Genomic DNA, 27,553 nt, shown 5'->3' on the forward strand with positions numbered 1-27,553 from the left:
CCCCTCCAACACGACACCGTGGTTTGTCCATCCATGCGATTTCAGACACCCGCTGAATCCCTTTTGGGGTCACTGGGATGCTGGATCCTATCGTTCCCACTGTTGGAGGAAGTGTGGTACACCTTGATGGTTTGCCAGTCAATTGCAGAGCCACACACTCACATGCACACCAAGGGGCTGTAGAGACACCGGTTAACCCATAAAGCATGTTTTTGGACTGCAGGCGGAAACCAGAGCGCCAGAGGAAACCCACACATGCCAAAGTAAAACATGCAAACTCCACACAGAAAGGACCCAGCTGGGATTTTGACCAGGACCTTCTCACTGTGAGGCAAGAGAGGGCTAACCACTACACCTCTGTGCAATCCATTAATAATCACCCTGCTGGAACAGTCTCTCTTTGTCTCTTTCCCCTTCTCTCTACCCCCCCAAAAAACATCTCATGACTTGTATTTTGGAAAAATGCTTAAAAAAGGTTTTCAAATGAACAGAAATGAACAGAAACTATTTTTATTTTTAACTATTCTCAGCAGAGCTGCCCAGATTCTCTTGTCCCATTCCAGCTCCTCTGGGGAAATCCTAAGCCATTCCCATACCAGCTGACAGACGGGCCTGGCGTCCAGGAGATATCGGGACGCTCAAGCCACTTGTGCAATCTTCTGTACTCTGAACTCAATCTGAGCCCTGAGCACCTCACCCTCCCTCTAAGAAGCGTCCAGCTGCTTGTGCTCGTTCTCTCAGTCATGACCCAGAGCTCATGACCGTTCAAACAAAGATCAACCAGTACATCTGGTGTGATGAAGACAATACTGCTGCATCCTCTATGGTCCTCAAACCAGACCTCATCAGGGTCCTGACTGTGCATAAAACTGTCAAAATTATGAAAAAATTATGAACTTGGACTAGAACATCCGGGAAGCCCTATCAGAATCAGATATGTCCAGGTTACTTCCACCTATGAGGACCAAGCTCCTGCTCTGGTCATACAGAGAGAGAGCTTATAGCCCTCAGTAAGGCTCACCAGACCCCACACCCACAGAGCACCCTCTACAGGACGCCACAGGGGGTGCGGTTAAACGCCTTCTTCAACTCCACCAAACACAGGAGGACCGGAACAAAGGACCAATCAGCCCAGCCATCGACTGCATAACTTTACCACCACATACCCACTTACCTGAGGTCTGTGAGGACGCGGCTGCACACTGACCTGTGAAACGCACAGAGCCTGGTTGTTTCAAGGTTTCTAAAATCAATGCACTCTAATGCGAGAGGTTAAATGCTTCTCTTTACTGAGTAAAGACGCTGTTTCCCTTGTCTCCATTGGACCTGGTTGTAACTCCCACATTTGGTGACAACATTGGTTTATAAAACAGTGCTCAGAGTGCATAGGTCTGTTTTCTATAGTATCCTAGAAAGAAGTCCTTTAGTTTGTGACAGCGCCATTTATTTTTTTAGATGCAACATTCAGTGTTGTAAAACAAATTAGAGAAAGAGGTTCCCCTAAGCAAAAAGTAGTATATTTATGTGTGCTACAAGTATACTATATGCTAAAAGCAAAGCAGTGTACTTGAAGTTTACTTTTTATATACTATCGATATATTGTCAACTTAAAATGTTTCAGTTCAGTCTGAAGAAGTATTCAGTTACTTCCAGCAATACACATGCAAGGTCTATAGAATACTAGCTATACTTGTACTCAGTATATTATACTAAGCATATTTGATCAAATAAACTTCAAGTGCAGTACATTTTGCTACGGGGTCTGTTGTTAGTTCTAAAAAGTTTTGTAGAAGTTCCAATGAAAAAGAAATACAATTCATATAAATAAAGATAATAAAAATAATTCAGCATAAAGAAATGGAAGCATTCCCTGTTTTGTTTTGTTTGCCATATAAAACATTGACCTTTAACCCCTTGTGACATGTCCTAATGACACACGTCTCATTGGTCAGACGTTTTGACAATAGGAGGCAGTGTTTTGACAGAAGGCTAAAACTTATTAAGAAGTTTCCTTTTTCCTCTCTGGAGTATAAAGTGTAATAGGGGGATTTAAACAAAAAATGTGTGAGTCTTATTTAAAGAACAAACTGTTCCCAAAAAGCTGAAGTGTCAGAAATCACCTCCACTCTTCGCCGGTAGGTGGCGGTAGTGCGCCGTTCAGTGGAAGAAGAAGAAGAAAAAGTTGCAACACCCGCGTGGGTTTTGTTGTGAAGGCATTGCGAGCCCGTGGACAGACGGGGACGTTTGGTATCCTCCTCCAGCTCCTCAAACGGACTTCGGGGCTGCGGTCAGGCCGCGCCGTTCCGCTCATGGCACCGACTAACGTCTCCCGCCTCCGCTCCGCAGACGCAGGTAAGTCCCCGGAACCCGGTACTTTAAGTTTAACTTACGCCCACCGTGACCGGGTCGCAACATATGCGAACGTCACCTGGAAAAAAGTTTCCTGGCAGATCGAGCCGGTAATTGGACAATTTTAGGTTAAAATCCCTGCGCCGCTGCTGCACATGCGCGTTATTGTTCAGTGTGTCCCGCTAGTAAAATGACAAGAGAGGTGAAGGAGGTTCTGGAAAACTGTCTCACTTTGGTTTTTAGATCTACTTTGTCTGAACATGCCCTGCAGAGCGGCATGATACTCTTTCTGCCTCCGCGGGGTGTCAGCTGCCGCATGCGCTGTGGATTTTCCTGGAATCACGGCCCGTTTTTCCACGCAGTTCTCCGTTATCAGCGGCTGCACTCTGCCCTGACGATAACCGGCCGTGGTCCGTCCATCGGGTGACGTGATGTTTGCCTCTGACGCAGCTCTGTCAGTCTGTTCACCTTGACCTGCAAATGCAGCAAAGCTGTCAATCTCCAGGTGTCCCACGAGTTCTCCAACCAACCTGCCATGATTGTAGTTTCTTATTGGCAAAACCCACCTGATCCAGGTAATCCGCAGCAGATGAGGCCTCTGAAAAACCAGCAGGAGGCCGGTCCTCCTGGAGCCTGACACCCCTGGAAAGGGAGCATCCTTTGTGGAGGTGGAGGTGTCTCAGGTTGCACCACCCGTCTGCCCCGTTCAGCGCAGGCAGAGGTTGTGTGGTGACCTGCAGTGCAGCTAAGGATGACCTCATGAGGGCCTTTGATTCTCATGTCATCAGAGTCAAGGTGATGTGTGTGAGATCGGGTTTCCATTCACTGCGAAGCTGGTCGTCATGGAAACTGGCTCTGTGGGTTACAGATCCGGATCAACGTCCTGCTGTCAACTCTTCTGCTGAAACCTCTGTTCTGGATCGGTGCTCTCCAGCAAAGCACACGTCTCTCTAAAACCTTTGTTTACTGTCCTTCCTTTCAATCATTAAGCGCCAAAATTCAGAATTCTCCTTTTAACTAAACCGGCGCAGTTAAACAGTTAAACCTGAAAAAATAGAATATAAATTCTGTGAGTTAAGCTGACAGTTTTGGGTGTCATGCCACGTTCTGCCTGTTGTGCCCTGAGCAGCTAAAATGCACTTTTCACTGCTGTTAACAATAAAGCTGCACTTTTCTGCACCATTACTGGCTTTTCTTGGTTGATCAGTAACTGAGTTTAAGAGGAATAAACTTTGAGTCTTTGTGGCATAAATGTGGTTTATTTAGAATTGATCTTTCCTCTCCTTTTAGTTGGTGGTTATTTTGTTTTTTAATAAATTCAATTTCATTTATTTATTGTATTTTTTATTGGTGCCATGTTTTCAATAGATACAAACTTTAAATATTTGCATCAGTCAGAGTAAAAAAATAGTTTGGTGCTTCCCTGGATCATGTTGTTAGAGACCCACTCTGATGAAAATGTTATTTCTGGTGTTTCTAACATTGTGGCATTTTTCTGATGATGAACTTATAAAAAGAAAATTAGGGTTAAAATTGTATTTCTGAGTATTTCTTTGTTCAAATTGTTGTGAATTAGAAGCAGGTGGGAAAAAGGGCGGAGCTTGTCACCTGACATGGGTAAAAAAAATAATAAAAATAGACCAATTCATTCCCTCAAATTAATTGTGACCTTTTACCTGCCCCATATTTTCTACTGGAAATAAACTTAAATGCCTCAGTTTACATATTTACTGTAAACAAGAAAACTAGTACAAAGCAATTCTAGAAATAAAATATATTTTGCTGCCTATGAAAATTGCTGCAATGGAAACACTATTTTACTAATTAAATGAGTCACGTGGCCCACCACTTTGCATATAGGGAGACGGTTTGCATTCATTTCCTTATCCCGCAGGGTTGTTTACGACCGTCCCGCGAAGGCGGGATGCACCATGGACAGGTCGCCAGCCCGCCGCATGTCCCACGGGGCTGGAGCCATGGCGCTGGCTACGCCGGTCGGCCCCTGGGCATCCTAAACCTTATGATAGTTTTCATATTTCCATCGAGACAATAATAAAAAGATTCTCTCTCTTCTGGTCCCTCTCGAAATAAATGTGGGTCACAGAGACACGGACGTAGTGACGGAAAGCGGCCTTCGGAGTGAAGCGGGAAAAAGTCTCTGATCTCACAAACCCAGACATGGAGACGTGATTACAGATGCTCCTGTAGAGCTTTTAAAATAAAAAAATCCACTCTTTAAACATCAACAGTGTCTTCCATGCATTGGAATGAGATACAGATGACTTCTTCTGTTCTTCTGTTGTCAGGGTTGGTTTTTTCCCAGGTACCTGACATGTTTGGACGGACGAGGACGTCCGTCCAAACATGTCAGGTACCTGGGAAAAAAAACCCAACCATGTCTGATGACAGAAGACCATAAGAAGCCGGTTAACAATACAGACACTATGACCTTTACTGAACTGAATGGAGACATAGATGTTGGTCAAGTATTGGTCGGCCAGGACGGGTGGGACGTGTCTGAATCTGGTTGGCAGCATTTCCCCATCATTACTGGGGTGGGTGTAAAAAAACAAGGACGTGGTTGAAGACCAGTGTTAACCCTCCTGTTTTATGTTACGGGTCAAATTGACCCGCTTTAAAAAAAAAAAGAACCTTTAGGGGAAAAAGTTCAAAGTGTTTTTTTTGTATGAAACGTCCTCTGCTTGCCTTAAATAGTGTAATCAACATATAATATGAAAATGGTTCATCTCAAATATTTGCTACCACCCCCTGCATGTTTATATTACGTAGGTACGGTTCGGGTCTATTTGACCCATCAGTCAAACTGGAGGTACAAGGGTGTCAGAAATGTAATATTTCTTTCTGTGAGACATATTTCACCCCAATCACACACATAAAAATATTGTATTTTATATGTTGGTCTTTCAAAAGTAATAAAGTAGTGAAACATAAAAAAAAGGTTAAACATGGATATTTTTTATTAAAAATGACTGAATTATCTGATATTTGAACCTGTTAGAAGTAAGAAACACCATTGCGCTGAATATTGATAAAATAATAAGTAATGGAGTTAGTCATTACATATTCACGCTACTTGTTAGGATTTTCTTGGTGTCAGACATCTTTTGGATAATGAAACATGCACCGGGTCAAACTGACCCGGGAACACCATTTCTGTTTCTCACACATGAACATAACAGGAGGGTTAAAGCCTTTCCTCCTGTCAGCAGGATGCAGGCCTCAGCTGGAGGCGGAGCTGCGAGCGCTGCTGCAGCAGAGGATCCTGGTCCTGGATGGTGGAATGGGAACCATGATCCAGCAGCAGCAGCTGGACGAAGGCGACTTCAGGGGAGAGGAGTTCAAAGCCCACCCCCTGCCTCTGAACGGGAACAACGACCTCCTCAGCATCACACGACCCGACGTCATTTACAAAATCCACAAGGTAGTCCGGTCAGCTCTGCAGTTTGGCTCCTAACGCTGGCTTTGCAGTGATGACGCCGTGCTCCTCTGTGTGTCTGAAGGAGTATCTGCTGGCTGGGGCCGACATCGTTGAGACCAATACCTTCAGCAGCACTTCCATCGCACAGGCAGACTACGGACTTGAACACATGGTACGCTGCACTCACCACAGCTCCCCCCGTCTGACCAATGCTGATTCTTTAACCATTTGTGATCGTTTTACCGTCTGGGATCTCTGCAGGTGAAACTCCACCTGCTCTCTTTTGTCTTCATGGTTTAAAGTTATCGTAGCGGCAGAAGTGATCTTTAACTGCCGTCCTCCTCAGTTCTCGGGGGGCTCAGGTGGTTGAGCGGGTCGCCCAGTGATCGAAGGGTCGGCGGTGTAAACCCCGCTCCCCCCAGTCAACTGTTGTTGTGTCCCTGGGCCAGACGCCTCACCCTCCCTGCCTCCAGTGTGGTTTGTTTTCAATGTCAACGTCCAGATGTTGTCTGTTCTCGTGGGCGAAACGCAGACACGCTGCCGAGGCCGACTCAAGGACGACGTCATGACATGGGCGGCACCACAAGGAGCTGAGGGCGGAGCTTCAGAGATCGAGTCGTCTTACTTCCGGGATGGAAAATGAACTGAGAAAATATATTTAAGAAAAGTCGTCTACTTTGATCTTTACTGGTGACATGAGTGAGAGAAGTCCTGAATAATGGTCTCTCATTTTCAGACCTGTAGTCTGTAAAAGTTTCAAGTTCAGGTCTTGAATCCCGTTTGTGTCGTGTCTCCACTATTGAGGTTTTGTTGCCTGATTCCTCCTCTTCCTGTCATTCAATCCAATCATTCTTCTATTTAGATTACTAGTTTTTAATCATCAAACAAAAAAAGTCCGTGTTAATCCATAGGAGATGTCCCCTTAGTGCCCTACCCGCCAATTTTAACTGCACCCCCCTTAGTACACACACCCCTCCCCCCTCAATATATACATCCCTACATAAACACACACACATGCACACATACACCCTCTTAAACACACATACACGCACACACATTTTGCAAGGAAGGTGGGACCTGGGACCATCTGTCCCCTGCCTCTTCCCTGGTGGGGGGTACGGGCCCCTTGCAACGGCGGCCGTGTCCCCGTGGTGCCGGCTTCCTGGGCCCGGCGGTGCTCTCTCCGCGCGGTGGGGGGGTTCACATTACATCTGAGCCGGGGGTGTTGGTGTCCCTGGGGGGTGGGTTCTGGTCCTTGCTCCTGAGCGCTGGGCCCCGCCAAATTTCCAACTGTGGCCGAGCCTGGTCGGGCCATATTTACAACACCCCTTGTGGGCCCTCCTTTTTTTCCCCGGGGTTCCCCCCTCCTGGGCGGGGGCGGCGGGCCCCTGCCTTGCTCCTCCCTGGACCAACCATGGGCCGGGCGGGTGGCTGCCTGGAGTGCGGGGGGGGTCTCCCTTGGGGGGTCCTGGCTCGTACCTGGGGTTGGGGCGGGGGGATGCCCGGAACTCCTGGGTGGTGGTGGGGTGCTCGTCTGGGGCTGTGGGCGTCCTTCTCCGGTGGGGCCCTGCGTTGGGTTCTCCCGGCGCGGCGGGGGGGCTGTTCTCCTGGTTGGGCTGGGGAGGCCCTCTCTTTCCCTCCGTGCCTCCCTGCTCTCTGGCTCTGGGGGCCTTGCGGCGGTCCTGCTGGCCCTGGCCTGGGTGGCGGGCTTGGTCGCCCGGGCGGCGGTTGTTCCCTGCCGGTTTCCGTGTGGCGTTGGGGGGTTTCCGGCTGCCGCTGCTGCTGCGGTGGGGGTCTTGGGGTGGGGATGGGTGGGCGCTCTCCCTCCTTCTTTTCACGTTCCACCATCCATTTTAGAAGAACATGAGCACTCACCTGAGCACGGGTGTTGGCTCACCTTTGCACTGGCGGTTTGCGTGACTGAATGAGTGAAATGTTTCACTCTAGTTGGTTTAAAGGCATAAGTATGCGTGTGAGCACTATATTTTTTTGTGTACATGTCGACAGATGGACATTTTTGCAGCTAGCAGGTGTGTTTGACACTTGGGTGTGTGTGTGGACAGGCTCCGCCCTTTTTGTACTGCATTTGAGCCTTATCATGGTGATTAACAACCAGTAAACTTGTTGCTGTATGCTGCTTCATGGTCTTATCCCCCTTCCCCTCCTATAGACCTTTTTCACACTTCCGCATTTTTCGACCGGAAATACGTCAATGACGTGTAAAACAACTTCCTGTTAGCGTAGCAGCAGATATGAAGAATGGCAGAGTCGAAGAGTTGCAGTCTCTGTTGCGTTCCAGGCTGTTCGTCTTCCAACCAAAAACAGCCTTACCTTTCATTTCATTATTTTCCTGTGGATCCAAACCTGAAACCCAAATGGATATAGGCGATCCGAAGAGATGAAGGGCATAGTTTTAATGTAAACACAGGTAGCACCCTCTGCTGCCGGCACTTACTAACTTCGCTCCGGGATTGTGGTGCGGCTGCGTCGTTCGTCGCCTGAAGAGTGGTGTTGCCCCGAGTATTTTCCCTTGGAACAACTTTACTGATCCTTTGAGAAGGGAGTCAGAATATGACAGAACCTCAAACGTCAGGCTATGCAGCTAAGCTGTGAAGATACTAGCGACATGGTGGCTAAGCTAAGGCAGTAAAGATGGATCACGACTACGTGACACACCCACCTGCAGGTAAGGTTGTTCATAATGTGTTTGGTTAACGTTAGTCAACTATGTGTACCGTTATTGGATACATGCATTTCTACCTGAACAAATTAATATTTATAATAAAAGATGTTCATGCTCTCACCTATTTTAATTACATGTATTTAATCACTTTTGAGCATTTTGTCATTTTGTAATTTCCTTAACAAAAATAAATGAAATGTATTTGTAATTAAATACTTAACATACTTTTCAAAACGTGATTACTGTGTTGTGTTGAAAGGTAGCATTAATATATTAAGACTGATTTTTAATTTCTTTATCTTCACAGGTGCTCTGGATGAGGCTTTGGATTACATCCATGACTTAGAAGCCAAGTTCCTTTGCTGGAGCCAGGAGACGATGTCATGGCGGACAAAAGTTCCTCGTTCAAGACCTCCTCACTGACATTGGATCTAAGATCATCATTCCACCTTTTAAGCTTTCAGCTCAATTCAGCAAGGAGGAAACAGAACAAACCGCAGCCATCACCCGCCTCAGAATTATAGTGGAAAGAGTGATCAGTAAGATAAAGTCCGTTCACATCAGGGACTCTCCTGTGCCGCTCACACTGATGGGCGGTGTGAATCAGATCTGGCTTAACTGCCGTGTTTTGGGAAATTATCATGGACTTTTTTGTTTTGAAGAGTGAATTAATGTTTGGTATTTAAATAATGTATAATGTGCAAATAGTATGGAAAAATTTAGTGTTTCCACATATTCTTAAAATCTAATTAAATATAATTGCTATATTCTTAATATTTTTCTGTTGAAATGTGACTTTGACTACACAAAAAAATTAGATGAACAAATAAAACAATTTTGGTCAAAATTGTGCCTCATTTAATTTTTTGGTATGCGTAACAACAACTGATTAATCACAACTCAAATAACATCAAACATTTACAATAAAAAATTACATTACAGATCAACAGTAAGACAGAAGGCTGAACTGATTGTTAAAGACAAGATAAGTGTAATTTAAGGTATGCATTCATGTATTTGCCATAATATATATCCAAGTTCTCTTTCATTCCATCTCAGGGGGCTGCACCTGGCATAATCTGCTTCCAGATGCCATCATATATGGATCTGGCTGTGGTCCTACACAAGAGAAACACAACACACAAAAGTTAGACATAAGTGCATAACTACATTTAAATTTAATTCATTATATCTGCTGTAATGATAATTTGGTTAGTCATAAGATTAGAAAAAAAAAAAACTTGCTCACAAAGCAACAAAAAGTTAATTACCTGTATATGCCTTGTACAGTGTGGACCTCAGACCGTCCCTGCCAACTGTTTTGGGCCTTTGCACCACCAGCTCACTAACCGGTTCAGGATGGATTCCCTTATAAGTAAAACGCAGAAAGCAATTACAGTCTGTAGTCACTACTGGGGGTGTTTTTATAATAATTTACAGTTCTTATGGATACACATCCGTTCTTAAAAAATAATGACAATATGATCACAAACCCACCTGTGCTCTTGGTCTGTGCCGTCTTTGCAAGTCACTCGTGCAGGACAGGGTGGGTGGAGCAGCCTGCAGACCCAGCTGTGAATAATGTGCGCTCTGGAACAGGATGGCAAAAGGATGTCATTGCAGAATCCTTTAGCAGCCACACAACTGCAGGAGAAAGCTTTCAGGTTGGCACTTAATGCATCCAGCGATATCTAGACACAATAAATTAAATAGGTTACAGTTAAGACATACTTATGTTGCTACATCAATGTAACATGAAACTATAACTTTCAGTAGGGTGACCAGATTTGAGTTGGTAAAAATGAGGGGTGAAGTGAGTTTGTGAGATATTTCATCGAGAGTAATTGGTGTTCAGAGCTGCATACATGAAGCAAATATGATTACATTTCATCTATGTTCAATGTTATTTTATTATAAGTATCAAAAGAGAGGACATGTCCAGGAAAAGAGGACTTCTGCTTACCATACTTTCAGAAAAATAATACTAGTAAGTGAAGAAAGTGCCGCAACCGCAGCAAAAAGAATGAACACGCATACGGGCAACTTAACATTTCTTATTTACAGCTTCACCAAATTTTTGGGTGTTATGTTAATCTCATGCCTTTTCACTTAAACATACACACAACATATTCACTGCGATGTGTTATGCCTTATATTACAAATTAATAACACCAGGATTTACAGTTGACGTAAACACACAGAGTTACCGGTGATGCGGCTATGGCTAAAGCTAGCTGAAGCTTACCTTGGTAATGGTGGATAAACTCTTCGTGGACGAATTTATATCCCTTGTCCAATTTGTTTCCTTTAGTGGACGATTGCATCTTCACACTCTTCATCACATCGGTGCTGGTGAACTTCGGAACACAACTCAGGCTCTTCGAAAACACTCTAGGCTCTGCCATTCCTCTGCCAGCGAAGCACAAACCGGAACTAGGTTTACACGTTGATGACGTACTTCCGGTTTTTGCGAAAAAGGTCTATTATCACCCTCCTACCCCCCTCTCTCTAACGTCCCTCTCTCTTCTCTTCTTCCCTTCTTTCCTTTTCCGTCCGGTCCAACACCAAAGATCTTCAGACATGTTTGAAATTAATAAAGTTTGGCCTCAATTACAAAAGGGGTTTATTCAGTCATACCTTTGGTTTGTCTGAAGATTAATAACCCCTCTTGTTAAAGTAAAATATGTCCAACACAAGAGGCTCTCATCTGTCTGCCCAGCTGTTGGACAGGACAAGTTAAAAAAAAAAAAAAAAAAAAAAAAGTCCGTGTTTTGACAGTGATTACCAGTTCCTACTGATCAGACTGTCTTTTTGGGAAAGCCCCCTCGTGAGCAGTTATGGTCACATGATCTGGTTTGTGAAGGCCGTTTACATTGACTAGAAGAGAATGGAAATAAAGTGGATTATTTGGCTTTGACCTCACAGTGAACAGCATAGCAGCATCAGCTGGAACTGTTTTCAGTCAGTGTCGTTGATGCGCGTCGCTCCACTAACCCACCTGTGCGTCTGCAGGCTTATCTTCTTAACCGGAGATCGGCAGAGCTCGCAAGGAAGGCGGCCGATGATGTCACCAAACAAACCGGTGAGCTGGAGCGCCTCGGGTGTGACGCCTCCCTGTGGTCGACACGAGCCGTAACCTGTGTTTGTGCCCCCAGGTGTGAAGCGCTTTGTGGCGGGAGCGTTGGGTCCCACCAACAAAACCCTGTCGGTTTCACCGTCTGTGGAGAGACCGGACTTCAGGAACATCAGTAAGACGGCAAAAGCGATCTGAGCATCATTCATGACAAAAAGGTGTAGGAGTCTCCTGTAAGACCAAACAAGCCCTGTGGTGTGAGAGAACTTCCTTCAGGCTTCGCTCTGGCAGCTCCAACCCACAGCTTTTCACGTTCTCGTCCTTCCTCTGGTCCTGTCCAAACCACTGCCTTCTTCCTCTTCATCCTCCAGGAGAGCATTCACATCTCCAGCTCTTCCCCCTGTATCCCAGCAGCCCTGGCCTCATCCTGAGATGCTTTTCCTTTCATTCTGGCTGAAAGTCTTCAAGCAATAAGCATCTAAACGTAGACCTAAAACCAACACGCCCTCCTTTTCATTCCAGCTAAACGAGCTTGCTCTTCTTCAGGACAGCTCCTGTCTATGCTTTAGTCACATGCACTCATACAGGGGGTAACCAGAACCAGTGTCGCAGGGTTTTGGGTCCAGGAGGGTTATAGAGAGGAGTGGCTGCACCTTCAAGGGAGCACCGGGGTGTGTTTCAGTTCCCTTGAGGTTTGTGTGGCCACCTTAAATGAAACACGTGTGTCATGAAGTATTTGTAGGGCTAATGGAAGTCACACACCCGTATGACGTACTGGAGCGCGCACGTACAACGTGAACGGCACTTACAGGCCCCTTGCAAAGGGTTTTAGGGAGTTTAAAAAATCCAAACGACGTGCCTGCGTCTCACCTACGTCACCCTGACTTATTACCGTAGGTGTTTAAGTGTTAGCTGCAACCTGTTGCCCGCAGCCTGAACATTTTTACCGTAGATCGTAACATTTTCTGCAGGCCTGAAAAGGTTTGCCATTTCTTCCCCACAGACGAGCCGTATCCACCCATCAGGGCAGTTTTAAGGTCATGCACCGTTTGATGAGCCTGTCGAGTGAAAATGTTCATGCACGTTATTTCTCTACACGTATGCTGCAGGCGTTGAGCCTCCAGGGAATGGCGAGACACACCTGCGGCCCCTCATCACTACGACCCAAAAACCTGCAGCACCCGTACGGCTCGTGGGTCTAAGGCTGTAGGTCTTCATCAGCTTTGAGTTCTACTTTTGCTCACCTGAACACACACGTCTGGTTGCCTCCTCTGTATCAGGTCCCTGCAGACACTCGTCTTACTTCTCCTGTACTGGTTTAGTTTCCAGTAGCTTCCTGTCCATCAGTAGTTCTCATGGGGGAGCGGTTTATCCGGGCCTTTTCCTGATAAGTCGTACAGAAATGTTCTGACTTGTAGCAGGATATATTTTCTGCATTTGTCCAACAATCTTTCTACGGTCTGACTAACTTGTGGTTACAAATGTATCATCCAGTCAAACAGTTCATTCCTTCCAAGGAAAAGAGCAGCGTTTCTCACTGATCTCTTCAAACTGGGAGATCAGATTTCCCATCTGGGGTCCAACAGTTTGAGCGCGATAGACGGTGTCGAAGTGTGTCACCGCCATGCATCAGCTGACTCTGTCCTGTGGAGAAAACAAACCGTTCAGCTGCATTTCCATTGCAGTGGTTGGTTGTGTACATACGAGGATTTTTCTCTCTGACACATTAGGATGGGAAATCCCAACAACAACAGCAGTTTAAGCAGTGACACGTGTCTGAGCGTAAAGCTTTGAAGTGCTGTCGGCTCTTTCCGCAGCATTCGATGAGCTGGTGGAAGCCTACTCGGATCAAGCCAGAGGCCTGCTGGACGGAGGAGCAGACATTCTCCTTGTTGAAACCATATTTGACTCTGCCAACGCCAAGGTATCCCGTCATTGTTTTCAGAAACTGAAGAGGGATTATGGCTGGTTCTGGGGAAATCTGTTACCAAATGGGCCGCAGTACAGATCAAAACAGTGTTGTTTGAACTGTGGAAAAACTCTGGAAGTCTTCTGTCAAAACCATTAGTTTGAAATGGTGAGAATTTCCATGCAAAAACCACATTAGATGTTTTAAATCAGGGATCAAAAACTCAGCAACTCTGCTGGAGAATTTGTACAGACAAGGATTCAAACCAAAGACACAGCTCTTCTGGGACGCCATCCACTGATCTATATGTGAAACGCTTTGGTACAAGATACCCCCAACTGCTCTGATGACGTATCTAGGGTACTTAGAAGCAACTGTATATAAAATGGACCAAAATATAATAAAAGTTCTTCTTGTGGCAGCAAAGAAAGCCATAACAGAACTGGCAAAAGGCTGCAGCAATGGAGAGACTTACTTACAAACTAAGAATGAAAGAACAGTTTGTGAAGGACTGGACGTACAAAACAAGACGTGGTTATGACATGTATTGAACTTTGTATTCAGTTTCCTGGAAAGGGAAAAATCTCAACCTGACCGACTCCATGCACCTCCTTATATGGAGTTTTCTTTCCCAAGGTTTCTAGCTTTGTTCATGTGTTGGTAAATAAAATAAAAAGATAGCATTAGTTTGAACTGGAAACTTTATTAATTCACCTCTGTTCAGTTTAATCAACAGTTATTGAAAACAACCGTTTTGATTGCCACGTGAAACTTAGCTTTGAGGTGACATCTAAACATGAAACGGATGCTAAATGAAGGTCTACAGTGAGAGCAAACCTTTGCCTGTAAGTGAAAGCAGCATCTGTTTCTAACTGCTGTGTTCTCGTCTCTCTGCAGGCCGCCCTGTTCGCCATCGACCTCCTTTTTGAAAAGGGCTATGAGAGGAGGCCCATATTCGTACGTCATGTTGTCCTCATCTTTGCTTAAGCTGCCATATTCCACTTAGAAAATGTTCAAATTGAAGAAGCTTGTGTAGAGTTTGACCTCATTCATTCATTTTGGAGTCAGTTTAGCCAATGTTGCTGTTTAAGGTCCTTTAACGTCCAATAAAAACCAAATAAAATAAAAATGTTTGCATTTCCATATCCAGTTAAAGTGTTAGCTGCAGCTTATTTCCTGTCACCACACGTCGGTCATGTATTTGTTCATTAGCGTGTCCTGATGTTTATCGGCTCGTGCTGGACTCCTTTGCCGTTTGTCTCTACGCAGATCTCGGGGACCATCGTTGACCGGAGTGGACGGACGCTGTCGGGTCAGACAGGAGAGGCGTTTGTTGTGAGCGTCTCGCACGCCAAGCCCCTGTGGTGAGCGTCACAAACCCGAGTCCTGGTAACAAGAGCAGCGGGAAAACCCCACAGTAACTGGGATCCGCCCTTCCTTCTGCTGCAGCATCGGGCTGAACTGCGCGCTGGGGGCAACAGAGATGAGGCCGTTCATCGAGGCCATTGGAAAGAACACCACAGCCTTCATCATCTGCTATCCTAATGCAGGTAAGTCAGTCATCGAGTCGCTCACAGGTTAAAGCTAGAAAAGCACGAGAAAAGCTTGGCATATGGACTTCAGGTGTTCTTCCTTGAAACGTTTCACCGCTGAACCCAGTGGCTTCATCAGTCTGAGTGGCGCTGGTTCAAGCCTCGTGTTTTCTCCAGATGGGTCTCCAACATTCCTGTTGATTTGGGGGAACAAAGTAGAGAAACCAGAGTCAAAAGCCTCTCCTTGGCTCCATCACGGGGGGGGTGTCAGGTGTGATCATGATGGGAGTTTTGGAGCGGACCAAATCCCAGCCAACAATCATGTGACGGGGCCTGGAGGAATTACATGAGACTTTTGGCGTTCTCCACTGTTTGGTTCTTTTCTTTGTTCCTCTTAACGAGCCATGCAATTGTAGGGATGTGGGTGGGTTCATGTGGGACTTGAACCCAGCACCACTCAGACGGACGAAGCCCCTCGGATGAAGAGTGAAACGCTACAAAGAAAGAAGAGCCAGAAGTCCAGACTCATGCCATGACTCAACTTTAAAGACCCACTATCATAAAAAACGAGTTTTTTGCTGTTTTTTTTTCTCATGATGGAGGAATTCAATGAAGAAAATAAAATTAAAACTTTTTATTCCCGAGTATTTCTTTATTCAAATTGTGATGAATCAGGCGCAGATGAAGAAGTGGAAAAAGTTTGTCTCCTTGCTCCGCCCCTTTCTGATCATCCACCTGCCGACAAATGGATCCACAAACGTCTTTGTTTTCCTCGTCTGGGCTGGAATCTGGATCAGAACCGTTTGGATGGATGGCTCTGATAACGCTGAAATGCTCTGAAAACGCTCACTTTTGTTACACCACTAAGTTTATAACTCTAACCAGACAAACTGGAATTACACTGATATCTGCTGATACGTCGCCCATCCCTACTGCCTTTGGAGTCATGTCTGCACTCACACTCTTTACCTCAGGAATTCGCTGCCTTAGATAGGAACGTCTCAACAAAGACTGGATAACTGGGAGGAGTCTGAGGCGGGAAGGGTACCAGCGGTTTGCATGGACCTCGGTCAGGGAGGGTGTCAGACAGCTGAAGGAGCATTTCAGAGACCTTATTCCCTCCAACACGTCTCCCCTTAATGAGGGAACCTGGACCAATCAGGAGAGTTCCAGCCTTAGGATGTTGAAGCTCATCTCTTGACTGTCTCCTCCTCCTCTTAGGTCTCCCCAACACGTTCGGAGGATATGACGAAACTCCTGAAGTGACGGCTTCTCATTTAAAGGTTCGTCTCTCATCTCCAGTGTTCTGCTTCTGTTTTTCTAATCATTCCTGCTATTCCCAAACACATCCCATTTAAACAGAACCGCTCAGCCTGAACTGTCCTATTCTGCATCATTGATCAGAGGAGAAGTGAACCAGCAACCGTCTGATTGACAGATCCCTCTAAACCCCATGTTTTCTATTCCTCTCACTTTCTGAGAGAGTGTTTTAAATCAGTGAAAACGGGAAAGGCTTTGTCTGCGGCCTGCCTTTGCCGTTCAGCTGACTGTGCTGCCACATGTGTGTGTGTGCAGGATTTCGCCACGGACGGCCTGGTGAATGTCGTAGGGGGATGCTGTGGGACCACTCCGTCACACATTAGGTTAATATCAAGTCGGTAACCAAGAAAAATGGCAGTCAGGAGATTTTCCAAGGTTTCATTTCCCTCTGCCCCCCCCCATGCAGAGCCATATCTGAGGCAGTCAAACACCGTCAACCCAGAGTCCCGCCTACTGCTATTTATGAAGACTACCTGCTGCTTTCAGGTAAAGCCTTTCAATTTGACTTTCCTCTATAAATGCTCTGTTTTCCCCCTGCAGGTTACATTTGATCTTAGCTGAACCCTTTTGATGGGAATTCTATAATATCGACCATAAAAAGTTCATTATCTTTTCCTGATCGAACACTGGCAGCATATTAAGGCGGCGTTCATACCAATAGAGGTCCTGCGGCGGCATTTAGAGACCCGAAATCCTGCTTTTCTTAAGCCTGTCAGAGTAAACTTTATTTATATGTGGTAGACCTGCACAATAAATCACAAATTTATTGTTATCACGATATCAAGCTGTGCAAAGAAGAAGATTTGACTGGAAATACCACATATTGTTGCAGGTCTGTGATGGATCCTCAGCTGTTGCTTTTGCGTGCCTGCAATGCCACAGCTTTTCCTAACATTTGGGACTGTTTGAGCTGTGGTTTGTAAAGCTCTGGCTCCCACTTCAAAGTGTCTTTAACACAGATTGGTGGGAGAACCTCCAGCTCCAAAAGCCTTTTCTCTGCCCTAGGTTTGGAGCCCTTCAAGATCGGATCCCACACCAACTTTGTGAACATTGGTGAGCGCTGCAATGTGGCCGGCTCACGGAAATTTGCCAAGCTGATCCTGGCTGGACACTACGAGGTTTGTGCTACCAATTTGCATCAATGATGTAAACATGGTCCATTGACAGGAGGCCAGTGAGCCTTTGTGCCTCGTGTGGTTTTAGGAAGCGTTGTCCATCGCAAAGGCCCAAGTGGAGATGGGGGCTCAGATTCTGGACATCAACATGGATGAGGGCATGCTGGAGGGACCAAAGGCCATGGCCCGCTTTTGTAACTATATAGCATCTGAGCCAGATATCGCACGGGTAAGGAGCCATTACCATTTTAATGTTTGAAGGCCGACTGCAGGCCTGCTTGATGTTGTCAGAAGAATGTTTAGGAGCCCAGCAAAGGTGCCTAGACCTGCTCCTGTCCAATCAGCTTTTCCTGATTATCTGAGATGCTTCGGTGTCTCCAGATACATTTATTCCTTCCAGTGTACACGGGTCATGGTTCTCCGGTTTGGTATTGTCGGAACATCTCATCAGGGAGGTGTTCAGATGACATTCCTGCCAGTGCAGCTCTACTGTGAGCACTCCTCCGGGTCTGAGCCTCACTTTGTGTAAAGGCAGCTGGTGTCTGCCACTTGTGTCCTCCAACCTAGCTGTTTGTGTAAAATGCACCATGAGTGAACTGTGAACCGAACATCGACAGACTTAAACTTCCCCGTTGGAAGTGATACATGCCCACCCTGAAAGGGGGGGGTCTTCCTTTATCCAGCAGAGAACCATGGCGCTCACATTGGAGATCACAGCTGCTTCAACTGCAAACTGCTCCATCAAAAGTTTGAGCACTACTCAGAGTAAAATCCCATATAAAGTCCCCATTTAGTCTGCCGTCATGTGCAGCACCTTGTTCCCTTATCGCAGTTCGCCTATCGCCGTTTCACTGCTTTTCAGTGCAACTTTACCTTCTTTTTATTTCTACACTGGGAACTGTGTTCTGTGTTCTGATTGGCTTGTCAATCAATCCAGTGTGGCGTCTCCTACACAGAACGTATCCAGTTTGCCAAATCAGCATGAATCTTCATGGTGATCAGATCTTTGTTTTCATAATCCCGTGATGTTGGACGCATTTTTCTTTAAAAGTTTGAACAAGAGAAAGTGTGAACTTTTTAATTTCTCGCCATTGTTGTTGCACTGAGGACTTTATAGGTTTTAAAAAGAGGACTGCAGTCTGACCCTCCACCACCACCTACCTGCGATTATTATTACCTATATGCAAATCAGTGGCACCCCCCACAGGGGACATCTCTAGAGTAGCACATCTAGAAGAAAGTGACCCCAAATCTTTGGGAACTAGTATATATTTTTATAGAAACCTTTCCTTTTTAGATTTATCTGCCTAGAGACACAAAGACTGGTTGGTAATGTCAGATATAGATAACTGTCTGTTCTCTTTATTGACTGTTTTTTAATTGATCACTTTTTCGTTTATACATAAAACTACCTGGAACATGTTTTTTTTTGGAAAATAGTTTCAATTCTCAGATTTGATGTGATTTTCTGAGTGAAGGGTTCTGTTGACTTAACCCTGCAACACTTTGGCTATAAAAAGTTACACCATCACTTTTGCCGGGTAATTCTTTACCTGATATAATGTATCCAACAAAAAGTACGTGTCATAAAAAATAGACCAAAACACGCGATAAATCAGAGCGGGTTTCTTTATTTCCAACCGTGGTAAGTGTAGCAAAATGAAAAAGAAAAACATGCTCAAAAATACTGAAAAAAATTTGAGAACAAAAAATAAAAAAAAGAAACTAGAAACTTGGTCTCTGGTCCACCCGTTCCTGGGACATGTGAGACTTCCCTGGTGAAGCCACAGACTCCTTGACAGCCGACAGTCATGTCAATAGTTTTGCTCGGGTGAAAATCACCCGGCGATGGCGCTCTAGGGTTAAACGGAAATGGACCAATCGTTGGGTGGGCCTCCCTCTAGGATCTATTACCCTCCATGTGCCCCCCTTGAGAGTTGATGTCCAGATGGAGACACGTGCTTGTGTCTTTCCTCCACCAGGTCCCTCTGTGCATCGACTCCTCAAACTTCGCCGTGATTGAGGCGGGGCTAAAATGCTGCCAGGGGAAGTGCATCGTCAACAGCATCAGCCTGAAGGAGGGAGAGGAGGAGTTCCTGCTCAGGGCTGCCACCGTGAAGCGCTATGGAGCCGCTCTGGTGGTCATGGCGTTTGACGAGGAGGGACAGGTGAGGGGGCGCGTCGCCCGCATCCATTAAACACACGGCTTTATTTTGACGCGTCTGATGCCGTTCTCAGGCCACGGAAACCAACCGCAAGATCCAGATCTGCACTCGTGCCTACACACTGCTAGTCAACCAAGTGGGCTTTGATCCCAACGACATCATCTTTGATCCCAACATACTCACCATTGGGACGGGAATGGAGGAACACAACAACTATGCCGTCAACTTCATCCAGGCCACCAGGCTCATCAAGGTGCTGGAGCTGCTGCCCCCAGCAACCACACACCTTCAGCTGTTAGACCCCTGTGCTGGCTGTTGGCTGTCGGTTTGTCCACTATAACCCAATCAGCTTGATGCATTTGATCAAGCTGATATGAATTACTCTCCAGTCTATACATGGAAAGAAACAGAAAGACTGTAGATGATCAGCCTCACTTTGTTTTTGCTCAATGTCAGTCAATCGATCAATGAATTAATCAATTTGTCTGCTATTTGTAATAGTTAAGTCACGTTGGAAGCTACAAGTGCAGGGCTCCCCACACAGATGAAGCATAAATAAATAAATTCGAAGCACTTGATAAAACCAATTAAACACAAGGCTGTAAAGAGTGTCCTGTGCTCTGGTCCGTGTGTGAACTCACATGTCTGGGGATCTGTCTTAACGAGTGAACTGGGCCGTTTTCCTGCACTCAGGAGACCTTACCGAGGGCCAGGGTGAGTGGGGGTCTTTCCAACCTGTCCTTCTCCTTCAGAGGCATGGAGGCCGTCAGGGAAGCCATGCACGGAGTCTTCCTGTACCACGCCATCAAGGTAAAGATGGCTACCGCCTGTCCAGGCCTCACGCTCACATACATGCTACACATGATGCGTGTCCTAAGACCCTGCTCATTAGAATTTTGGAGATGAGTGTTTTATTTTGATAGTTTTACTAAATAAAAGGTTGTTTTCTTTTCCTGCCTGTGGATCTGCGTTTGGTCAGGATGGAATGGACATGGGCATCGTGAATGCTGGAAGTCTACCGGTCTACGATGACATCGATAAAGAGCTGCTGCTGCTGTGTGAAAACCTGATCTGGAACAGGGACGCAGATGCAACAGAGAAGCTCCTGGCCTACGCTCAGGTGAGGAAAGGTGCACATCTGCTGCTCGTGTGTGCTGGTTACCTGACAGACCATCGCTCGCTTCCACAGAACATCGTGAAAGGCGGGAAAAAGGTGGTTCAGACGGATGAATGGAGGGAAGTGAGCGTGGAGGAGAGGTTGGAGTACGCTCTTGTTAAGGTGAGGCAATTGTTTGGCTGGATTTAGGTAAAAACCTGTCCTCCTATTTGATAATGCTGGTAGAGGGAGGCCCACACCCTGCAGTATCAGCTTCACCTAAATGCTGTATTTACTGAGAAAATATGAGACATAAGATCCCAAAAAGATTTAAATTTCTTTACTCAGATGTGTCTTTTGCTCTGATCTTCCTCTAGAAATGAATTCTTATTTAAATGTTTACATTGAATTTACATTTGAAGGAGTTCAAATCAAAATTCTGTTTAGAATATTTGAGAAATGAAGTTGTAACAATAAATATTTAGTAATAATTCACTGAAAGAAATGCTTTTTACACATGGAATTATTAAAACCTGATTGAATTGAGACAAAAAGCATTCACTAGTCGTGAGGTAAATGCTGTTTGTTTTAGAGGGTGACTTGCAGGTCGTAAAGTCTCGGATTCTCCTGACTGAGTGTTTTTGCTGCTTCCTGCACTGTTGCCGTCAGGGGATCGAGAAGTACGTGGTGGAGGACGTGGAGGAGTGCCAGGCTCAGGTGAGCCGCTACAAAAGACCCATCCACATCATCGAGGGCCCCCTCATGAATGGCATGAAGATGGTGGGAGACTTGTTTGGAGCTGGGAAGATGTTCCTGCCACAGGTACCAAGTTTCTTTGTTCCACCGTCAGCACAATATTTTTCTTTTATTCCTCACTGACACAATGGGTTCATCTGGAAACCCGTAAGACGCTCGACTCGATTCAATTCAACTCGTCTTTCTTAACAGAGAGTTTTGTCGGATACCGCAGACCAACTCCTGTCTGATGTTTTCTGTTACACTGATCGTGTCACCATGGGTTCTTATGCGTTAAAACGGGTCTGGTCCATGGCGAAACATCTACTAGATTTAAACATCCCATAAAACTATCAACAAGAACATGGAGCTCTGAAGAGATGGTGAGGCTCAAATCACGACTTTTGCAACACTGCAGGCGTGTCAAAGTAAAACACAGAGTAAAACTCAGGGTTAAAATCAAGTGTTTTCACTTTTTCCCTACAATAAATTCTAATGAAACCTTTCCCACCGGCCAACTACAGACTAAATAAATATTTATACTAGACGACGTGTCTGTTCAGTGCAAAAGTGAAATCTGGATTAAAGTTCAGTTTGTTACATTAGGAAGCAGAACTGACAAAGGTTTATAGCTAAAACAACATTAAATAGAAGAAAATCGGTTTCATTATTTTCTAAAGTTCTCTGTAGATGCGTTTTCTGGACTTGTTTCTTTGACGTGTTTTTCTACAAACCAAAAACAGGGAAATCTAATTTCTTCTTGGAGGAATCTTGAGGGTCAGCTACAGAACAAGTTCATCTCTGTAAAGCTGCGTTCACACCGCCGTCGCTGCCAATGCGCTTTCCAGCAACCCTTTCCAATGAAACCTCTTGTCATGGCGTGTTTTGGGCTTCCGTGTTCAATATTCACCCACATTTTTAAGACCCCACCCAGGCTCAAAACGTGCAACCATTGAACGGGCTTTGAAAGCTAAACCAGGTCAAACGGGGCCTCGGATTTGGTAGTGATGGATGGATGGATGGATGGATGGATGGATGGATGGATGGTGTCCTTTTTAATTCACAGCAGGAACCGGCCGTTTGTAAATTGGTCATTCAAATATTACTAATGGTTGACACCAAGTCTGTCATAAATCAGAACAGAGCTGAGGAAGATTCACCAGATTCATCCCGCTTTAACATTTGGCACCAAGCCTCTTCCAGCTGTCATGGCCTGAACAGACGTTCAAGAACCTGCGTTTACCGCCTTCTTGAACACGCCTCACACGCACGTGAACATAGCACTCAACATCAGAGTTTGAACTGAGCGAATCCTCAGGCTTGAATGAAAGTGTTACTGAGTCAGAACCTTGGATTGTGTACGAAAACTGGACCGAGCGAGCGTGACGTCAACCAATAGAAAATGACTTGTATCCGTTCAGTCGCCATGTTTTTCACGATACGGATTTCACCATGTTGGATCCAAATGACGTTGGTAAGCAGTGATTGGTCCGAGTCAGACTGACTCAATGTTTCTATGGCAACCACTCTCACCAAGAAAGAGTGAACTCGTTGGAAGGCCACACCCCTACCACTTGAAAGCAGGCTGCATGAAATCCGTCAAACGTTTTGACCGACATGTGGGGGCCAGCAGGCTCCACCTACTTTTATAGAGGCTCTCTGATTGGTTAGTTGATAACTTGAAAAACTAGTAGTGCAGAAATTATATCATAAAGACATATAGGGCGTCAAGTAGATGTTAATAAAGGGTATCGGAGCCAGAATGGTCGCCAGTAAAATGACTTAAGTAACAGCTTCTCTATAGAAGTCTATGGGATTTTGGCTCAGTCCAGTTCTCATATACAGTGAATGTTCAGGCTACTCCTATGATGATTTACCTTCATCAAAGGGGAGCTCCGGCTGACATGTTTGCAGTGTAACGTGTGAATTGTCGTGTAGGTGTTGTGTTTGAGCACACTAACACTGTTTGATTGTTAAAAAAATAAATAAATGTCCCCACAATTCATTTAGGACATTTTTCATGTTAAATTGAACTTCTAACAATGGTAAACAGTCAAAATTAACTTCAGTTAGGATGTAAAAGATGAAAATGGTGCATTTCTGCAGAGAAAGCGTCACACACGCTTGTGTCTGCAGGTGATCAAGTCGGCTCGTGTGATGAAGAAGGCAGTGGGCCACCTGATCCCTTTCATGGAGAAGGAGAGGCTGGAGCTGATGGCGGCATCAGGGTCTGCAGAGGAAACGGTTAGTCTGACTGTGAACCTGATCAGTGAAAGACAGGAGTCCTGAGGATCTAATGGTGAACAGTCCGGTTCAGGGTTCACGGCTGAATCCAGCTGACAGGGACCTGATTCAAAGAAGAGTATTTTGAGGAGTTGAGACGTGCAAAGGATCGAATGATTCAGGCGTGAAGGTCCTCAGCAGTCCTTTTCGTCTGCAGAGTCCTTATCAGGGCACCATTCTTCTGGCTACGGTGAAGGGAGATGTCCACGACATTGGGAAGAACATTGTGGGCGTGGTGTTGGGATGCAACAACTTCAGGTGAGGGGAGTGTCATGGTTTGTATCTGAAATCCTCTTGCTGCTGTGGATTTTAGCCTTTTAACCCGCTTTCTGTGTACTGTCATGGGATCATTTCCTCGTCTCTTTATTGGGAACACTCCGGGACTCCTGTCTCTGGTTTTCTATCCATCATATTCTTGTCACCTGAGATGTGGGAGCTCACAGGACGGAGCAGCAGTGCTTTGCCTCACAAACCCCTGCTGCTCCTGGTGACCCCCTCTGTGGCCTTTTCCAGGGTCATCGACCTGGGCGTGATGGTGCCCTGTGACCAGATCCTCAGAGCGGCAGTGGCTCACAAAGCTGGTAGGACGTCAGTCTGCAGCGCACGTCACTCATTGTGAAGAGAGGATTTATGACTCACCTCTGCTGTTTAGTCCTTAAACATCCTATAAGATCTTCAAACTACAGCAGGAATAGAAACGAATAAAAACACATTTAACAATTGGAATGTTCTCTCTGTAAACTAAGCATTAGATAGGAAGCTGAACACCTTTTTTAAATTATTATAGGATGGCCTCACATTTTTTGGCAAAATATGAGATTTGGCGATTTTCACGTTTTCCCAAAATATGGGACACTAAACCTTTCTGCAAGTGATCGGCATGTTTTGTTGACCTTTGACCTCGGGAAAAGGCCGCCATCTTTCATTAAAGCAAAAAAAGCACCTTTTGTGGCAGCTGCAAAGGAAAACTCTTCCTAGGGATTCTTCATCCAGCTTCTATAACTCCAAACTTCTCGGTCGTCATTAGGAAGCAATTTAACGTATCGTTGTTCAAATGTAAAGCGTTGGATTGGCTGAACAAAATATTTAACGTTGGATATGAACATATAAGGAATGTGGGCGTGGTTAACAAATAACCTTCGTTGCTATGGAAACCCAAGAATTTACTTTTGCCAACTCATCTAGAACTCACGTCAATGGGGTCAGAATCCCCTGGTGGCCATAATTGTTGGTTGGTAAAATGGTTGCTATGGAGACCAAACTAAAATGGTTGGGTTTTTTTTCCATCAATTTGTAAAATTGAGTGCGTGTAGCAGCTACCCGGCAAGTGGTGCCGGGTAAATGCCGGGCGAGGGGCGACGCCTGCGGGCGTTACAACGCCGCTTACGACTTTTATTGTTCTAAAAACTGTTATTCCAAAAAGGGTTTCTTTACCAATCAAGTACATTTTGGCGAGAAGTGGACTTCAGTAAACCAAGCAATGGATACATCTGTCAAAGGGGCAACTATTTCTAATATATTATCAGCCACCGAGGTCATTTCCACGCAGACGGACAAAATCCCATCAGATGTCTCCCAACATTTATTAGTCCCTGTTCCATTTGTCTCACTGAGATCGGTAAATAAAAGAATACTTCAGTCCAAACCGGAACCAAATGTGTTGAAAAAAGCTTCCTGGAACCTCAGATTCCTCAGATGAGCCGATTCTCGTTGGACTTATTGGAGTCCAGATTCATCTTTCATTTGATTGAGTCATTGAGCAGAGTTTGTCTTTTGTCATCTGAAAATGATTTCTATTTAAATCAAGTTATGTTTCAGCCTGTACCGTCAGGGAAAACATCGTTTTCTGTTGTTTCTCTGTATCAAATCTTTGTTCTGCTGTCATTCCACTGCAGACATCATCGGTTTGTCGGGCCTCATCACTCCGTCTCTGGATGAGATGATTTACGTGGCCAAAGAAATGGAAAGACTTGGAATGAGAGTGCCATTGCTGATTGGAGGAGCCACCACCTCAAAGTAATGTTTGCGCTTTCGTGGATGGGTTCAGGTCTGAGGTGGTGACGGGTTTCCGACAAATGGGGACCTTTGAGTTTCTGCTCCTCCCCCGGTCCTCCTCTGACGGCGCTGTGTGTTCTGTGGCTGACAGGAGACACACGGCGGTAAAGATCGCGCCGCGGTACAGCTGCCCTGTGATCCACGTGCTGGACGCCTCCAGGAGTGTGGTTGTGGTAAGAACGCTCATGCTGCTTCAGGGGAAGATGGCGAGGATCTACAAACCAAAAAAATAAACAGACGTTAGGAGAAACAGGAGGACATCGGACCAAAGTCATAATAGGAAATGTTAGGTTTGACTTTCTTGCATTTTCCAGTTCAAGCAAATCTGCTGCATCAGGAGGATCATAGTTGGCACAGGATGTACTTTATTTTGAAAGGAACACAAACGAACTAAAGCAAAATTAATTTATTTGATTTATACAGAAAATTATAACAATGAAATAAATGGCTTACAAACACAAAACGTGAATGTTTGGACTTTGCGGCTCTGGCTTGGTTTTAGTCAGTAAGAAAGTGGACCAGATGGCTGTTTTGGCAGCAAAGCTGAAGCAAACCTCATGTGTCAACTTGAGCTGAATGAGACACTAATCTGAAAGCTCTGTTGATGATCATATATATCTATTGGGACAAATAAGGGATCTGTCAGTCACAGATCCTACAAACAAGCAAAGGTTCCTCACAGACCTGTGACTTTTTCTTTAAGAACCTCCTCGATCCTCCGCTCGTTACCAGACTTTGGCCATAAACCAAACCAAAAAAACAAAGAAATCCTTTAAAAATCCTCTCCTGGAGTCTTAATCTACGTTCTTCTCCTCATTGTCAAAGTGTAGCAGAGATGAGCGTCACAGACCAAACCCATCTTTAGGACTTGCACAATCTGTGATGTGTATTAAAGTCATTCAAATGCTTTCCTTTGAGCTGCTTCTTCTGTCTCAGTGCTCACAGTTGCTGGACGAGACCATGAAGGAGGATTACTTTGAGGAGCTGAAGGAGGAGTACGAGGAGGTCAGGCTAGAGCACTACGACTCCCTGAAGGTGAAGGAGCCCTAACATCTGATCCATTCACTATATCACTATAGACCTGTTGATGGATGGTCTGTACTCTAACTGCTGGTATTTGAATACAGAAGGGTTTTCTTGGAGTTTCATGAGCATGTTGGTCTTTTGTTCCAGGATCGCAGGTATTTGTCTCTGTCTGAGGCCAGGCAGAAGGCTTTACACCTTGATTGGTCCTCCATGCCAGCACCAGGTGAGCTGACAGAGACCCAGCCACACCCACCCACCCAGTTCAGGTCAAGGTTGATGCCAAAGTGACCTGAAGTTAGTGCGTTTAATCTACGCTCAGAAAGGCTTTAGAATGATTAGAAAACAGATCTGCCCCTGAAGTTTTGGCAAATCTTCTAAATAGATCTTCCAGTTACTAACATGCCTTCTACGCTCAGTCCTTTAAAGTGTTGGTCTGATGTAAAAGGGTGGTGATGAAGTCTGCCTCCCCGTCTTTCTGCTGCAGTGCTCCCTCAGTTCCTGGGCACCCGCGTGTTCGAGTGTTACGACCTGCACCGTCTGCTGGACTTCATCGACTGGAAGCCTTTCTTTGATGTGTGGCAGCTGAGGGGCAAATACCCCAACAGAGGGTTTCCCAAGATCTTCAATGACAAGACTGTTGGTGAGGATCTTCATCTGTGGAGAATCCAAGTGTACTTTCACCGCCCACTTTATTAGGTCCACCTTGCTGGTACCGGGTTGGACCCCCTTTAGTCTGTAGAACCACCTTAATCCTTGGTGGCATCGATTCAATA

General features: G+C 45.4%; 1 protein-coding gene and 1 long non-coding RNA gene across 3 annotated transcripts in view; one reads left to right on the forward strand and one right to left on the reverse strand.

Annotated features, from left to right (window-relative positions):
- The first annotated feature begins 2,190 nt into the window (after positions 1-2,190).
- The window catches only part of mtr (5-methyltetrahydrofolate-homocysteine methyltransferase), a 30,784-nt gene continuing 5,421 nt past the window's right edge, over positions 2,191-27,553 (forward strand). The window contains exons 1-28 of one of the 2 annotated variants that reach the window (XM_023949371.1): positions 2,191-2,352; positions 5,577-5,791; positions 5,871-5,960; positions 11,484-11,553; positions 11,627-11,719; positions 13,362-13,468; positions 14,351-14,410; positions 14,723-14,817; positions 14,903-15,003; positions 16,207-16,268; positions 16,561-16,628; positions 16,712-16,791; positions 17,311-17,423; positions 17,509-17,649; positions 19,403-19,588; positions 19,659-19,838; positions 20,279-20,395; positions 20,565-20,705; positions 20,775-20,864; positions 21,351-21,503; positions 23,553-23,660; positions 23,857-23,957; positions 24,213-24,280; positions 25,595-25,715; positions 25,846-25,927; positions 26,691-26,789; positions 26,928-27,003; positions 27,265-27,420. In XM_023949371.1, coding sequence (XP_023805139.1) covers positions 2,310-2,352; positions 5,577-5,791; positions 5,871-5,960; positions 11,484-11,553; positions 11,627-11,719; positions 13,362-13,468; positions 14,351-14,410; positions 14,723-14,817; positions 14,903-15,003; positions 16,207-16,268; positions 16,561-16,628; positions 16,712-16,791; positions 17,311-17,423; positions 17,509-17,649; positions 19,403-19,588; positions 19,659-19,838; positions 20,279-20,395; positions 20,565-20,705; positions 20,775-20,864; positions 21,351-21,503; positions 23,553-23,660; positions 23,857-23,957; positions 24,213-24,280; positions 25,595-25,715; positions 25,846-25,927; positions 26,691-26,789; positions 26,928-27,003; positions 27,265-27,420 — 3,016 coding nt within the window. In that variant the 5' untranslated portion in view covers positions 2,191-2,309. The remainder of the gene's footprint in view (positions 2,353-5,576; positions 5,792-5,870; positions 5,961-11,483; positions 11,554-11,626; positions 11,720-13,361; positions 13,469-14,350; positions 14,411-14,722; positions 14,818-14,902; positions 15,004-16,206; positions 16,269-16,560; positions 16,629-16,711; positions 16,792-17,310; positions 17,424-17,508; positions 17,650-19,402; positions 19,589-19,658; positions 19,839-20,278; positions 20,396-20,564; positions 20,706-20,774; positions 20,865-21,350; positions 21,504-23,552; positions 23,661-23,856; positions 23,958-24,212; positions 24,281-25,594; positions 25,716-25,845; positions 25,928-26,690; positions 26,790-26,927; positions 27,004-27,264; positions 27,421-27,553) is intronic. The other variant, XM_004080726.4, reaches the window with a different exon arrangement.
- LOC111946388 lies at positions 9,791-10,768 on the reverse strand. The gene is made up of 3 exons (XR_002872089.1): positions 10,717-10,768; positions 9,969-10,162; positions 9,791-9,839 (listed from the first exon to the last, which is right to left on the reverse strand). It is a non-coding gene; the product is annotated as an uncharacterized LOC111946388 (long non-coding RNA).

Source organism: Oryzias latipes, chromosome 19, assembly GCF_002234675.1.
Source record: "Oryzias latipes chromosome 19, ASM223467v1".
NCBI lineage: Eukaryota > Metazoa > Chordata > Actinopteri > Beloniformes > Adrianichthyidae > Oryzias > Oryzias latipes.